This window comes from Raphanus sativus, unplaced genomic scaffold (genome assembly GCF_000801105.2).
Source record: "Raphanus sativus cultivar WK10039 unplaced genomic scaffold, ASM80110v3 Scaffold1735, whole genome shotgun sequence".
NCBI classification, from domain to species: domain Eukaryota; kingdom Viridiplantae; phylum Streptophyta; class Magnoliopsida; order Brassicales; family Brassicaceae; genus Raphanus; species Raphanus sativus.
This window is the reverse complement of record NW_026617044.1, coordinates 7,553-19,711: the sequence shown is the minus strand read 5'-3', so window position 1 is coordinate 19,711 and position 12,159 is coordinate 7,553. Positions and strand designations below refer to the sequence as shown.

The 12,159-nt window shown below is 31.6% G+C and overlaps 1 protein-coding gene and 1 long non-coding RNA gene across 2 annotated transcripts; one reads left to right on the top strand and one right to left on the bottom strand.

Moving 5' to 3' along the window:
• The first annotated feature begins 483 nt into the window (after positions 1 to 483).
• On the top strand, positions 484 to 3,389 carry LOC130504686 (uncharacterized). Its single transcript, XR_008941366.1, has 2 exons — positions 484 to 561; positions 3,102 to 3,389. It is a non-coding gene; the product is annotated as an uncharacterized LOC130504686 (long non-coding RNA).
• A 941-nt stretch (positions 3,390 to 4,330) lies between these two features.
• Positions 4,331 to 6,034, bottom strand: LOC130504687 (expansin-A1-like). The gene is made up of 4 exons (XM_056999309.1): positions 5,879 to 6,034; positions 5,622 to 5,762; positions 5,231 to 5,543; positions 4,331 to 5,112 (listed from the first exon to the last, which is right to left on the bottom strand). The coding sequence occupies exons 2-4, from the start codon at positions 5,749 to 5,751 to the stop codon at positions 4,809 to 4,811; spliced, it is 747 nt and encodes a 248-aa protein (XP_056855289.1). The 5' UTR covers positions 5,752 to 5,762; positions 5,879 to 6,034; the 3' UTR covers positions 4,331 to 4,808.
• Between the last annotated feature and the right edge of the window lie 6,125 nt (positions 6,035 to 12,159).

Here is a 12,159-nt window from a genome sequence, read left to right as displayed (position 1 = left end):
ACAGAATCCTACTAGGATTCAACCCTTAATTTTTAGACTTATTTACAAAAGAATGCCATTGCCTTTTTCAGAATTTTTAAATTATTTTGGACATATAATGCTTAACCAATCAGATGCTCTCATTTTAAAACTACAGAATATTCCCACAATATCTACGATCATTATTTATTTATAAAGATTTGATAGTTAAAGTATTAACACACATCATACGTATCTAAATTTTCTTTTTCTGAGTTAAATAAATCCTATTTTTTTTCTTTTCCCCTTTGAACAATGTTATTCCTTTTTGATGAGGACGTTCTCTCTCCCTTCTCAAAGGGATGAGGGAGGCAGATCGTAGGTGTTGAGGCATAGTTTAGACATCTAGATTTTTTTTCTATTCTCAGGCGGTGAAGTCAAAGAAAGCGTAGATCAGAATTTTGTGGGCTGTGTTGTGTTGGGGCTGTGTTGTATCTTGCTATATTATGGTTGTTGTTTCGGGTTTTGGGTTCCATGGCAAGTCAAGGCGTTCAGTGAGTTTCGAAATCCCCGGTGTATTCCACAGCTCCGGTGATGTGGACGGTAAATTTCATAGAATTGTGTTCAACTTTATTCTAAATAATAATACGTACTCAACATAAGCTATGTATGTCTTATTATATTTAATATAATAATATGCTACCTATACATGTAAACCGTATAGTATGTTTCAAGGTTATATCTCACGTAATCTATTTAAGTATTTTTCCAAAAAGAACTAAAATAACGAAACTACTCTATAATTTTGTTCCCTAATTATAACAACAGTCCTAAGAAATTTCCATATGTATTATTAACCAAAAAGGATTTTTAACCAAAAAAAAAGATTTAGTCCTAAGTAGCTCTGATTTATTTAATTAATTAGTCATGACTTTTAACAATGATTGACAAGTTAAAAGCATTATTAATTTTTCCAATTTTAGAATACTAAAAATACAAGTTTTCCACAGATATTAAAAATAAAACTCTAACGATGTAAGACCGGTTAAACAGACAAACTTCATATAGTTATATTACATACAATTTAATTTGATTACAGAAAGATCTATATGATTAGAATATGTTAGTTTGTATAATACAAATATTTTAAATCAACATAATATTGATTGCATTTATAAATATATTTTACTTTAAAATTAGGCTCTGCAATATATTAGGGTAAAAATATTACATATATTTAAAAAAAAATTCATTAAATTCAAATGTTTATATATTTTAACATCGCAAATTAATATTTTCAGTTCCTACTTACAAATTTAAGATTGAGAAACAAATTTTCATCATCTATAACAAAACTTGAAATATTTTAATAGATTATTTACTATATTATATTAAATATTTAATTTAAAAATTTCCATAAGATTTGAATTTTTGAATTACATCATCTAAAAGAATTAAAACGAAATAATATCAACAAATTTAATATAATTATATCGAAAATAGAAAAACCCAAGATTTTATGTTTGGCATATATTAAATAATATTTTGCAGATGAAATAATCCGCGCTTTGAAAGCGCGGGTCAAAATCTAATTAATGTTAAATTTTGAATTTTACCAAACCCAACACAGAAAATCAAAACGTTTGTTTCAAAAATCTACTGACCCCTTTGCAAACCAATCCATTCAAATACAATTACAAAATGTTCTTCGTATCAAAAAGTTTCTAACCATTATACACATTTTCTATTACATATGCATGATATAAACAGAGTATAGTATTCTTTATGACTATGTTGACCAACATTTTGTATAATAATTTTATAAATGTACAGTTTGATTTTTTTATGGTTTAGATTTGGTTCGCAATATCAAATATTTATTATTGTTTGTCAATTTGTTATATTTTTGTATGCGTATAATATGCTCCTTAAATATCGTATTAGTTTAGATTTTGCATATAAAATCGTACCTAATTAAACTTTTTTCCTTCAATATATTTGCATGATAACATTTTAACTTTGAGAAATTACATAAAATTTTTTAAAATCATTAAATTGAAAACTACATAAAATTTTGAAACATTGTCGTATAACTAAAAATTCTATAATTATAAATAAAATAAATTATATTTTATAAAATTTTAAATATTATTATAGTTTTATTTCTACTATTATATTATTTATTGTTATAATGATGATTTACGAGCTAAACCTATATATTCCAAAATAAAATTAAATAATACTTTAAAAATTGTAAAATATTATTATAGTTCTATTTATATTGTTGTATTATCATTTTTAAATTAACGATAATTCACCTTAATAATATATATATATTATATCTGTGTGTATACACAAATGAACAACTAAAACAAATGAAAATTTAAAACAAATAATGCAGTTGATGCTTATAAACTATAAATTCATATTAAATACTGGTAAGTGGTAAAATATATACATTACGCAAATTTAGACAATTAACAAAAAAAATTATGTTTTTTTCGCGGAAAAAATTTTTTTTACTGAGCTTCGCATATACTTTTCCTTTCAAACTTTTAACAAATCGGGCCTATTTGTGTGGATTGGCTTTTATAAAACGATTTTCATAACAACTTTTTTTTTGTACATTTCCATTAGTTTTTAATTTTTTAAAATCCTGTAATTAAAAATTTAAAATATTTAAACTTACATAACCAACTTATAATAAAATTGAGTTAAAAACCCCACAATAATATATTGATACTAATAAAAATGGATGTTTATATATTTTAAAATTTTATAATCAGATACTCAACAAACGGAACGAAATACACCAATATCAAAAATCAACAAATATGAAAGCCATCAAATTTATGTTTAACATTAAATCATTCCAAACATACATCCGCGCGGACGCGCGGGTCCAAAATCTAGTATATCAATTAAATTTAATTGGAATACGTACTCGAGTTTATAGTCTCTTAAATTTACCGTATTAAAAAAAAATTTACCGTATTAAATGAATACAGTTTAACAGTGATATATCCTATACAGTTTAAAAGATACTTTTTTGTAAACTTAACAAGATACTTGTTTAACTTGTTTAACTATCTTTATTAAACTTTTTTTTTTGTAACACCAAATTTATATTAAAAACTCAAAAGACATGAAGGTTTACAACTAAAGCAGAAAATTCCGGAAGTATGCTCGACGGTACAACGATAGTAAAAAGCATTACGAAACATATAAAGCCTATCAAAGGCGAGTCAAGCTCAGCAAGATGAAGAACGCCTTGGAAAAGTTTCACCTTAATCTCTAAGGCTATTGTTCTAGAGAACAATTGAACTATCTTTATTAAACAAATGAGTTATTTTATATGTCTTTTAGGCTTCTAGCCCACTTTTGCATTATCTATGTTCATATACATGAAATTATATACTTTTCTAGCAAAATTAACATGTCAATTTTTACCAAAAAAACTAACATGTCAATACTTAAACTACACGCGACAATTTATATACATACATAAGGCCCGGTGACGAATTTATTGGTTAGATTGATGAATGACCGAGTCTAGCTAGATAAAAATATTTTTCATTGATGCATTTGTAAAGTTTACAGTTCTAAGGGTATCTCTAACCCCACTCTATAATTTACTCCAAATTGAGAAATGAAGTTGAAAATTGAGTGGAAAATGGAGTGATGACCAAAAAATAAAAGCATTATTCTATTTATGGAGTAATGTTTTTATTTTTTTGTTATCACTCAATTTTCCACTTTATTTTCAATTTCATTTCTCAATTTGGAATAAATTATGGAGTAGGGTTGGAGATGCTCAACCCATTGTTATTTTCACCTTTATAATAGCATTTAGAGGTGAAATTACTCTAACCCATCTCTATTTCTTCCTCTATAATAGAGATCTCTATTTTTTCCTCTATTTATAGAGGAAGAAATAGCATTCCTCTATTTTTTACTCTATAAAATAGAGATTGCTATTATAGAGAAATACACTGGAGCATATCTCACCTTTATTATAGAGTTCCTCTATTTTAGAGGTGAAAATAGCAAAATACATTGGAGATGGTCTAAACAAATCGGCTACCTTTGGAGAAAAGTGAATGGACGGTTACAACTTACAACTAGGTGTTTATACATGACGTGAGACGAATGTATATATTTCCGAAAATTATAATTCACCATTTAGTTAATAATTATAAGGCATCGTATCGTTGAGAATTAAGAGCATCGAATGACCATAGCTCTTCACATACGCATGCAATTAATACAATTTCAAAAAAAATGGTCGGAAATAGTGTCTTTTTGTTAGGTTAGTTGCTTGAGAAACGAAAAGATATTTAGAACTTTGCTTTTTCCATGCAATCCATGTGAATTATTTTATAAATTTCCAATAAATATTATACCGGACGTGAACATAGTAAACAATATATGACGATTCAAGAGTTACAAACTAAAAAAAAAAACAAATCCTCAACGATCTTTATAAAAGTTGAAAATTTACAACATAGATGACTAGGAAAGAATGCAAATCGAACAATTCTTGAAACATGAAACTCTCCCTCTTGCTTCAAGAGGGGGATAACAAACGGAACTTTACTACTAGCGGGTGGTACTTAACTCCACCTCTGCATCAGTAAAACTTTAAACAAAACCTTACCAAACAAATGAAACACATGTCCCAAAAGATGACGTCATCAAGGCCTTGTGGAAAATCAAGCACTCGAAGCACCACCGTCTTTTTAGGTGAACCCTTAAACTGAAACAACGAACCAAATTACTAATATGACCCTCTAAGCTTTCTACTACTGCAAACACCACACAAGAACCGCTTGTTTTTACGTAGTCAAGTCTTATATCTGTGCTCCGGTGAAGGTCTGGCCGAAGGACCAGCCTGCGGAAGCGACGTTGTTAGATACGATGGTGCGACCATCGCTCGTTGTGACTTTGAAAGAGAGAGCTTGTCCGTTTAGGTAAGAGTTGCTCTGCCAGTTTTGTCCCCAGTTTCTAGACATGGCTTGCCATCCTGTTCTCGACCCTTTAACCCACGCGGAGTGAACATCCCCGGCTCCTCCTACGTTCGTAATCAGAACAAGGTTGAAGTAAGAATGTCCGTTTATCGTAAACCTTATTCCTCCCCTTCTCACGCATGGCACTCTTCAAAAACAAAAAAAAAAAATCAAAAACAGAGTAAGATACTAAACAAATACTCTGTTCTGGAACAGAGGAAAAAAACAGAGCAGCTCTGTTTCTTGTTTTATTTTTTTGAGGTTACCTTCTGTAAGCGACGGGGACAATGCCAGCTTTGTATTGAGCGATGCGTTGAAATACGGGCTGGGAGAGATCGAAATGCTGCTGAGGAGGGTTACACCAGCCTCCCGCGTTGTTAGGTAAAGCGTTGTTTGGAGGGCAAAAGTTAGTCGCTGTGACGACGATTGAGCCAGGGAGACACCATTTGCCGTCGTTCTGACATCTTATCTCGAAGCAAGCGCCACAGCTCAGCCCATTGTTAAATAGAGCCGTGCTCAGTGCTGCAGTGTTGGTTCCATAGCCTTGGCTATAAAGGTTTCCGTACCCACAAGCACCACCTGAAAGACCACATGTCAGAGATTTCAACAATTGTTATATTTGAAAAATTCTGAAGCTTTTTTGAAGAAACAATTTACCCATGGTGCCGGATGCATCACCACCGCCGTAGAATGTAGCGTGTGCGTTCACCCAACCGCCATCGTAGCCATTCACAGTTGATGTCATTACTCCGACAATAACTATAAACAAGAAGCCGACAAGACCCATCTTGTTATAACCTGCACATAGGTAATATTATTGATCAGTTTCTAGAAGGAGATGAAAGGATCTAAAACTAGTAATGTGTGTGTGTGTGAGAGAGAGAGAGAGAGACACAGAGAGAGGAAATGATTACTTGGAAGCTTTGATCTTGTTCCTTTCTTAAAGAGGAAAGATAGAGAGATGATTATGTGAATCTGTTGTTTGGTTTAGAATTGGAAAAAGCAGAGGAGGCAGTAGTTCAATATATAGAAAAACATAGTGAGTGGAAATTTACGTTTCTGCCACTGGTTATGCAACTACCATGCACTCATTTTCAATTCATTATTATTTTCTTTTCAATTAAATCAAGGCAAAGACTCGGAATGCTATTTCTTTTTTTTTTCTCGCTTTTTCACATTTTTAAAATATTGGGATTATTAAATGTAACTATAATGAAGGGGTAGAGGAAAAGAGTTACTCTCTCCGTTTCGAATTAGATGCCGTTTTAGAATAAACATTTTGTTTCAAAATAAGTATCGTTTTATGATTTCAATACAAAATGTATTAATTTTTTATTTCAAGTTTTTTTTTATCGGTTGAAATCTGGTTAGCTGTATTGGTAATGATGTTTTATCTAGGTAATACATAAATTTAAATATTTTATTAATTGTGTGTTTAAATCTAGAATGACAAGTAAAATGTAACGGATAGAGTATTTTATTGTTGGGGACCAAAAACCGCTGAAGTCGTAAATATTTAATGGCATGAAAAAGCAAAGAGGCAAAGACACATGTTAGCTACAAGACGGGTCGTGTCTTTTCTTTTGGCGAGGCGTCTAGCTTCTCCATTGGAAACATCTCATTGAGATACTCACAAACCATCAACATTGTATAGTTTACCAGCAAAGTATCTTATGTAGTACATTTGTTCAAAAAGGTATCAAGTATATAATGTGGGTGATTGATTTAGCTTTATCTTCCTACTTTAGCTTTATTTATTTTCAAAGCACTAAACTTTACCAATCATGTTGTATCTTTATTTTTGTTAGTCAAAGCCTACAACAAATTACTACGGAGTATTAATTTTTATCAATCATGCTTTAGATCTATTTTTAAAGCTACAGCAAAAAATCTAAAGCAAAAATTTTTCTTATGATTTTTAGGCAAAAAACCTACATCCTTGTTTTATAGGCTGTAGAAACTTTAAAATGATAAAAACTACTTATGATATCAAATAAATTAGATAATCATAATAAAAATATTTATAAATATTTTATTTTAATTCTAGGTGTTTTCAAAACTTTTTAAATATTTTAAATAACATAAAATATTATTTCTATATCATATTTTAAATAACAGTAAACTTTGATAATTTATAAAAATCATTAATATAAATTATTTTAGTTGATAAAAATAATTATTTTATATATACATCACATATTTTATTTTGAAATATCTACGACATATAACTTACAACTACAACAAATTTAATTACAGCAAAAGTCTCTGCAAAAAAATCTACAGCAACAACTTTACAGCTACAACAAACTTATCTACAGCTAAATTATTACAGCTAAATTTTCATAGCCACAGTCGAACCAATCATTCCCATACTAAAGAAAATCAAAGCAATAAAAAAAGACATGCAACATAAAATTCTTACATGTTTTTAAAAATAAAGTAAATGAATATAATTTCTTTTTTTAAGAGAGATTCATGTAACACTCTTACCATTGACAAGAATATCTTATTTGAATTTTTCAAGATGATCAGTTTGTACATATAACGTTACAATTGATTATATTTTTATTAATTTAAATTAATTAATAATTATATTACATCTTAATAGTGATATTTTTGTATAAGAATATCTTAAGAACATAGATGCTTTTAAACATAAATTTCAGTTGGAAGATATATTTAATCTATCAATAAATAATTAAGATATTAGGTCGCGTAAAAATAGTATCTGGTATGTTTGATGTAAATAGTTATGGAACTTATGGTTTGTCATTCAATAGTAAATAAAAGGAAAGAAAGGAAAATCCTGAAAGTAAAATGAAGACAGAAAATTCAAGTTGGAATCCAAGTGGGTCACAAAGTGGTCTGCTTTGAGTTCGATGTATCACGAAACGTATTGCTTTGTCGTTCGTTTTCCTCAATCCACATTTCGATCTGTAACCATCTTAATAATTATATCTATTTAAAAGCTATCAAAACTATGTACTATCAATGCAGTCGTGTCTTGGTTTTGTGAGAAAATGTCGCTAAAGTACATTAAATAAATTACTTAAATGACAAAAGAAAAAATTACATGTGTTTGATGATGAAGTATCTAACTTGTGAGGATCTTCATCATTCAAAAAAAGAAGAAAACCTGTGAGGATCTTCTTCTGTATTTCTGCGGAAGTCTTTATTAGGTTAGTTATAGTATAGATTTTGAGATGACATTTTACTTTGTGCATCGAGAAAACAAACACATTAAATTTATAAGGTGAAAAGTTCAACGGCAGAGATCGACGGCCAAGTTTCCGTAATTTCAGCTCAAAACAAGGGTCCACAAAAGATCATGGACGGTCCGTTTGCTAGTTTTCTTTTTTTTTTTTTTAACTCAACATCAACTTTTCATTAGCCAAATGTGAATACAGGATTACAACCTCAATAGATTTTAAACCCAACATACAACCGACGAGATCTAGTATCGCCTAGGAACACTGGAGTCGAAACTGGTTTGGATCCTAGACTACCCAATCTAATTCATCGGTGTATTTTTCACCACAGAAGACAAGTTCTTCCCACGACCCGAGAAGAACCGTCTCTTGACCCCTACTTAAACCAAACGAGACGACAATTCTAAAACACTTGACTATAACAAGGTTAAGACCAGATTACAAATCCCTCATGACATTGGGCTCCTAAAGATTAGAATGGTAGTTCCGGCCCAACATCTCATCGCCTTACAGCGCAAATCCGGTGAGAACCCGTAGCCGTCGAGGTTTAGAATCCGCTCCTTAGCCACGAACCGGGAAATGCCCGTAATGAAAGAAAGGTACAAGGAAAGTTAACAAACCCAGTGGACAATGAGACTCAACCAGTTCTTAATAAAATACCAACAGATGGTCGCCTGAAATTCTGAATTCGGTTCGTGTACCATCGTTCACCACCAACCTGGTGCATACCTAGTTGCTTCCCACATCCTCCGGCAGTCACCATCTTGAACCTAAACCAAAACCCGAGCACCTGGTCCGGAATGAAAAACGGGCCTTGACAACGTCAACTAGACAGGAGAACAGAGTCACGGCTGCAAGAGGAGCGTTGCTAGTATCACCGGCCATGCCGATGCTGGGAAGTACCAGCTCCGCCGCGCTTCGCCACCAAAGTTCTCTTCTCCGGTTGATAACTCCATTGTTGAGAATCTTCGCCGCGCGTTGTCTCCGGAAACCAGAAGACAAGCCTCTCTTCACCGTCCTTTCACACCACTCCTCCAGCCTTCTCACCGCCACCGAGGGAGATAGATCCGGGTAGAAGAAGCCGTCTACTCCCACCACACGCCGTCATCTTGAAGATTCCGGAACAGATCTCAAAAATTGGAAAATCAGATCTGGCCGAAACTTCAGCCCTAAAAGCCGACCCTCACCACCGCCATTCGCCGTGAGTCTCGCCGTCTCTCCATAGAGAGCCAAGACCTTCCTCCATCATCTTCTACAGAAAACTCAAGAGAGAGATTTCAACAAACACAGAGAGCCGAGCATATCGACTTGGGTTAGAGAGAGATGGTAGAGAGCAAAGAAGAAAAAAGATAAAAGGGAAAAGGGGACGCCTCCGGTGCCGATAGGCGGCAGCCGGAGCTAGCTAGGGTTTCTTCTGGATTGGGTTGTGTTCAAGCGAGAGAGAGAAGGGGGACCTTTTTCGTTTTAACTGTTGTTTTTTCCGTTTGCTAGTTTTCCAATCTTCGAAATAATTTTTTCATAATAATAGTAGAATAAAAAACATATAAATTTCTCTAAATAATAAGTAGTAGTAAAATTTGATAAAAAAAAATTAGTAGTAGTAAAATATAAATAAATGAAAAACAGAGATACACACGCATGTGGTTGACAGACGCCGTTTCAAGCTACCGTCACAAAGATGACACGAATAAATCCTCTTTCAATTATTTACTAGTGTTGATTGATTTCATCTTCAAATGATTAGGGGAATCCCAACTAATCATTGGTGCTCATCTCCTACGTTTCAAGTTATTAATCTATTCACCTATTTGTAGTTATTTCAGATTTTTTTTATGAAGTTAAAAAAAAAACAGATTTTTTTTTTTAGTCAAAATTGGATCTGTTTTAAAATATTTGCATAGTCGTTGCGTAAATAGATATGGGAAAAGGAACACAAGTGAGAACAAGTCTAACATATGGTCTGTTTAGTTAAACATCAACATTAAGCTAGTCTTGAGTATTGATGCATATTGAAAATTTTGACTTTAATTAGATATGCATATAATCAATGAGAGAAATCAACCATTCGTTTTCAGTGACTTTTTCATGCCTCATACAACACCTCTCGATCATCATACACTAAAGCAACTCAAGCTATGCCCATGGCAGTTTTGTATTACCCACTTAGTGTTTTTTTTTTGGAACTATAATCCACTCAGTGTGTTCCATACTAAAGATAACACTACAAATCCTAGAGACTTATCCTCCTAGGTTGAGTTGGATTTTCACTGCCGTTCTAAACGTCTTGGTACCCCTAACGGTATTCTTTGGTGAAATTCTACCAGATTCACGTGGGTGAAACATATTTTCTTCTTCTGCCATTGGCAGGTAAATACATAGATTCTAAGTTTTACTGGCTACCAAAACAATGTTTCTTTATCTACTAATTTTTAATAAATGAATTGTTTTTTTTTGTCCACACACACTGTAAGATCAAGGATAGACAAGTTTGGATCGTTCTGAAGAAATAATTTTTTTACTTCTCGCCTCTTTGAGGAGAAAGACTACGCCGCATCCTAAACTTGGGGATATAAGAGATGCTGAAACCCGAAAAACCGTATCAGGTCTTCATGAAATTGAATTTGTTTCAGAAATTTTCATTTTGTAAAAATTAGTGGTCATCATGAATTTGGAAGTTTTAAGATGGATTTGGGGATTTAACTAGATGATACGAGATCTCAAACGTTTTGTTGTTTACTTAAAAATCCTTGTCGTTTTGAAAAAAAAAAATTTGTTTGTTTATAACAAATCAGAATATACATTGACAGATAATTACTACTCCCTCCGTTTCAAATTATATGTCGTTCTAGAGCAAAATTTTTGTTTCAAAATAAGTGTCGTTTTCGGTTTTCAATGCAAAATTTATTGAAAATATTCTCTATTCTATTTTTATATTGGTTGATCTGTATTGGTAATAGTATTTTTATTTTGGAAATATGTAAAATTAAATGTTTTCTTAATCTGTGTGCAAAGACTTAGAACGACAAATAATATGAAACGGAGGGAGTATTTGATTTGGCAATGTTATAGATGAATATACAGTAATTTGCAGATTTTTTTGGTGATATTTTTGATCAAAAGATCTGATTCATTTTAGTCGATACTTTCTCTACTAAACCATACCATATACTAATTAGATATGCATATAAAAGAACTTAGTTATTTCCGCAATCAGAAATCAGACAATCCCCCTTTACGCATGTTTGTCTCCCTATATAAAAATATTCACAACTACTAGCGTGATAGTAGGAGAAAGGGAAAATGAGTAAAAGTTAGTATTAAAATTAGAGAAATTAAGCAAGAGCAGCTGCCGAATTATATGACCATACTAGACTTTAACTACCTTTAACTTTAATTAATTCCGTGTCACAAAATCATATCTCTTTGTTTTTTATATTTAACTCTCTCTTTGTTGGCAAAGTTATGTTTAACTTTTTCTTCACTATTGTTTCTAATCTTCAGTTGATTTCATGAGATTCCATTTTCACGTTCTGATATGATCTTTGGAATATTTTATTTCAGCAGAGGTTTCAGCTTTTACATGTTGGGTTAGTTTATAAATTAAAGCTTTAATGATGCATAAATGATTGAATTAATAGTAAGTGAAAAAGTCCGTAGTAAAATGTACATGTAAAGGCATATGGTAAATTGGTAATCAACTGCTTGAAAGTTCATTTTTCATTTTTTTACTAATTACATTGTTACGTTAATCACTGCAGATGTTCAAACAGTAAAATAATTTGGAACTTACATGTTTAAAGATTATTTGTGATTGTTAAAAGATAATTGGTAGGTTTTGACGCTTGATTTATATAGTCTAGTCATCTAAAATAAAATAATCATCATGAGTACAAAAATGCTAAGACCATGTGCATCAATGAACCTCGGTTGGGGTTCACAACTTTAGTTTTTTCTATTATTATTTTTCCTTTGATTTTTTTTTAAAA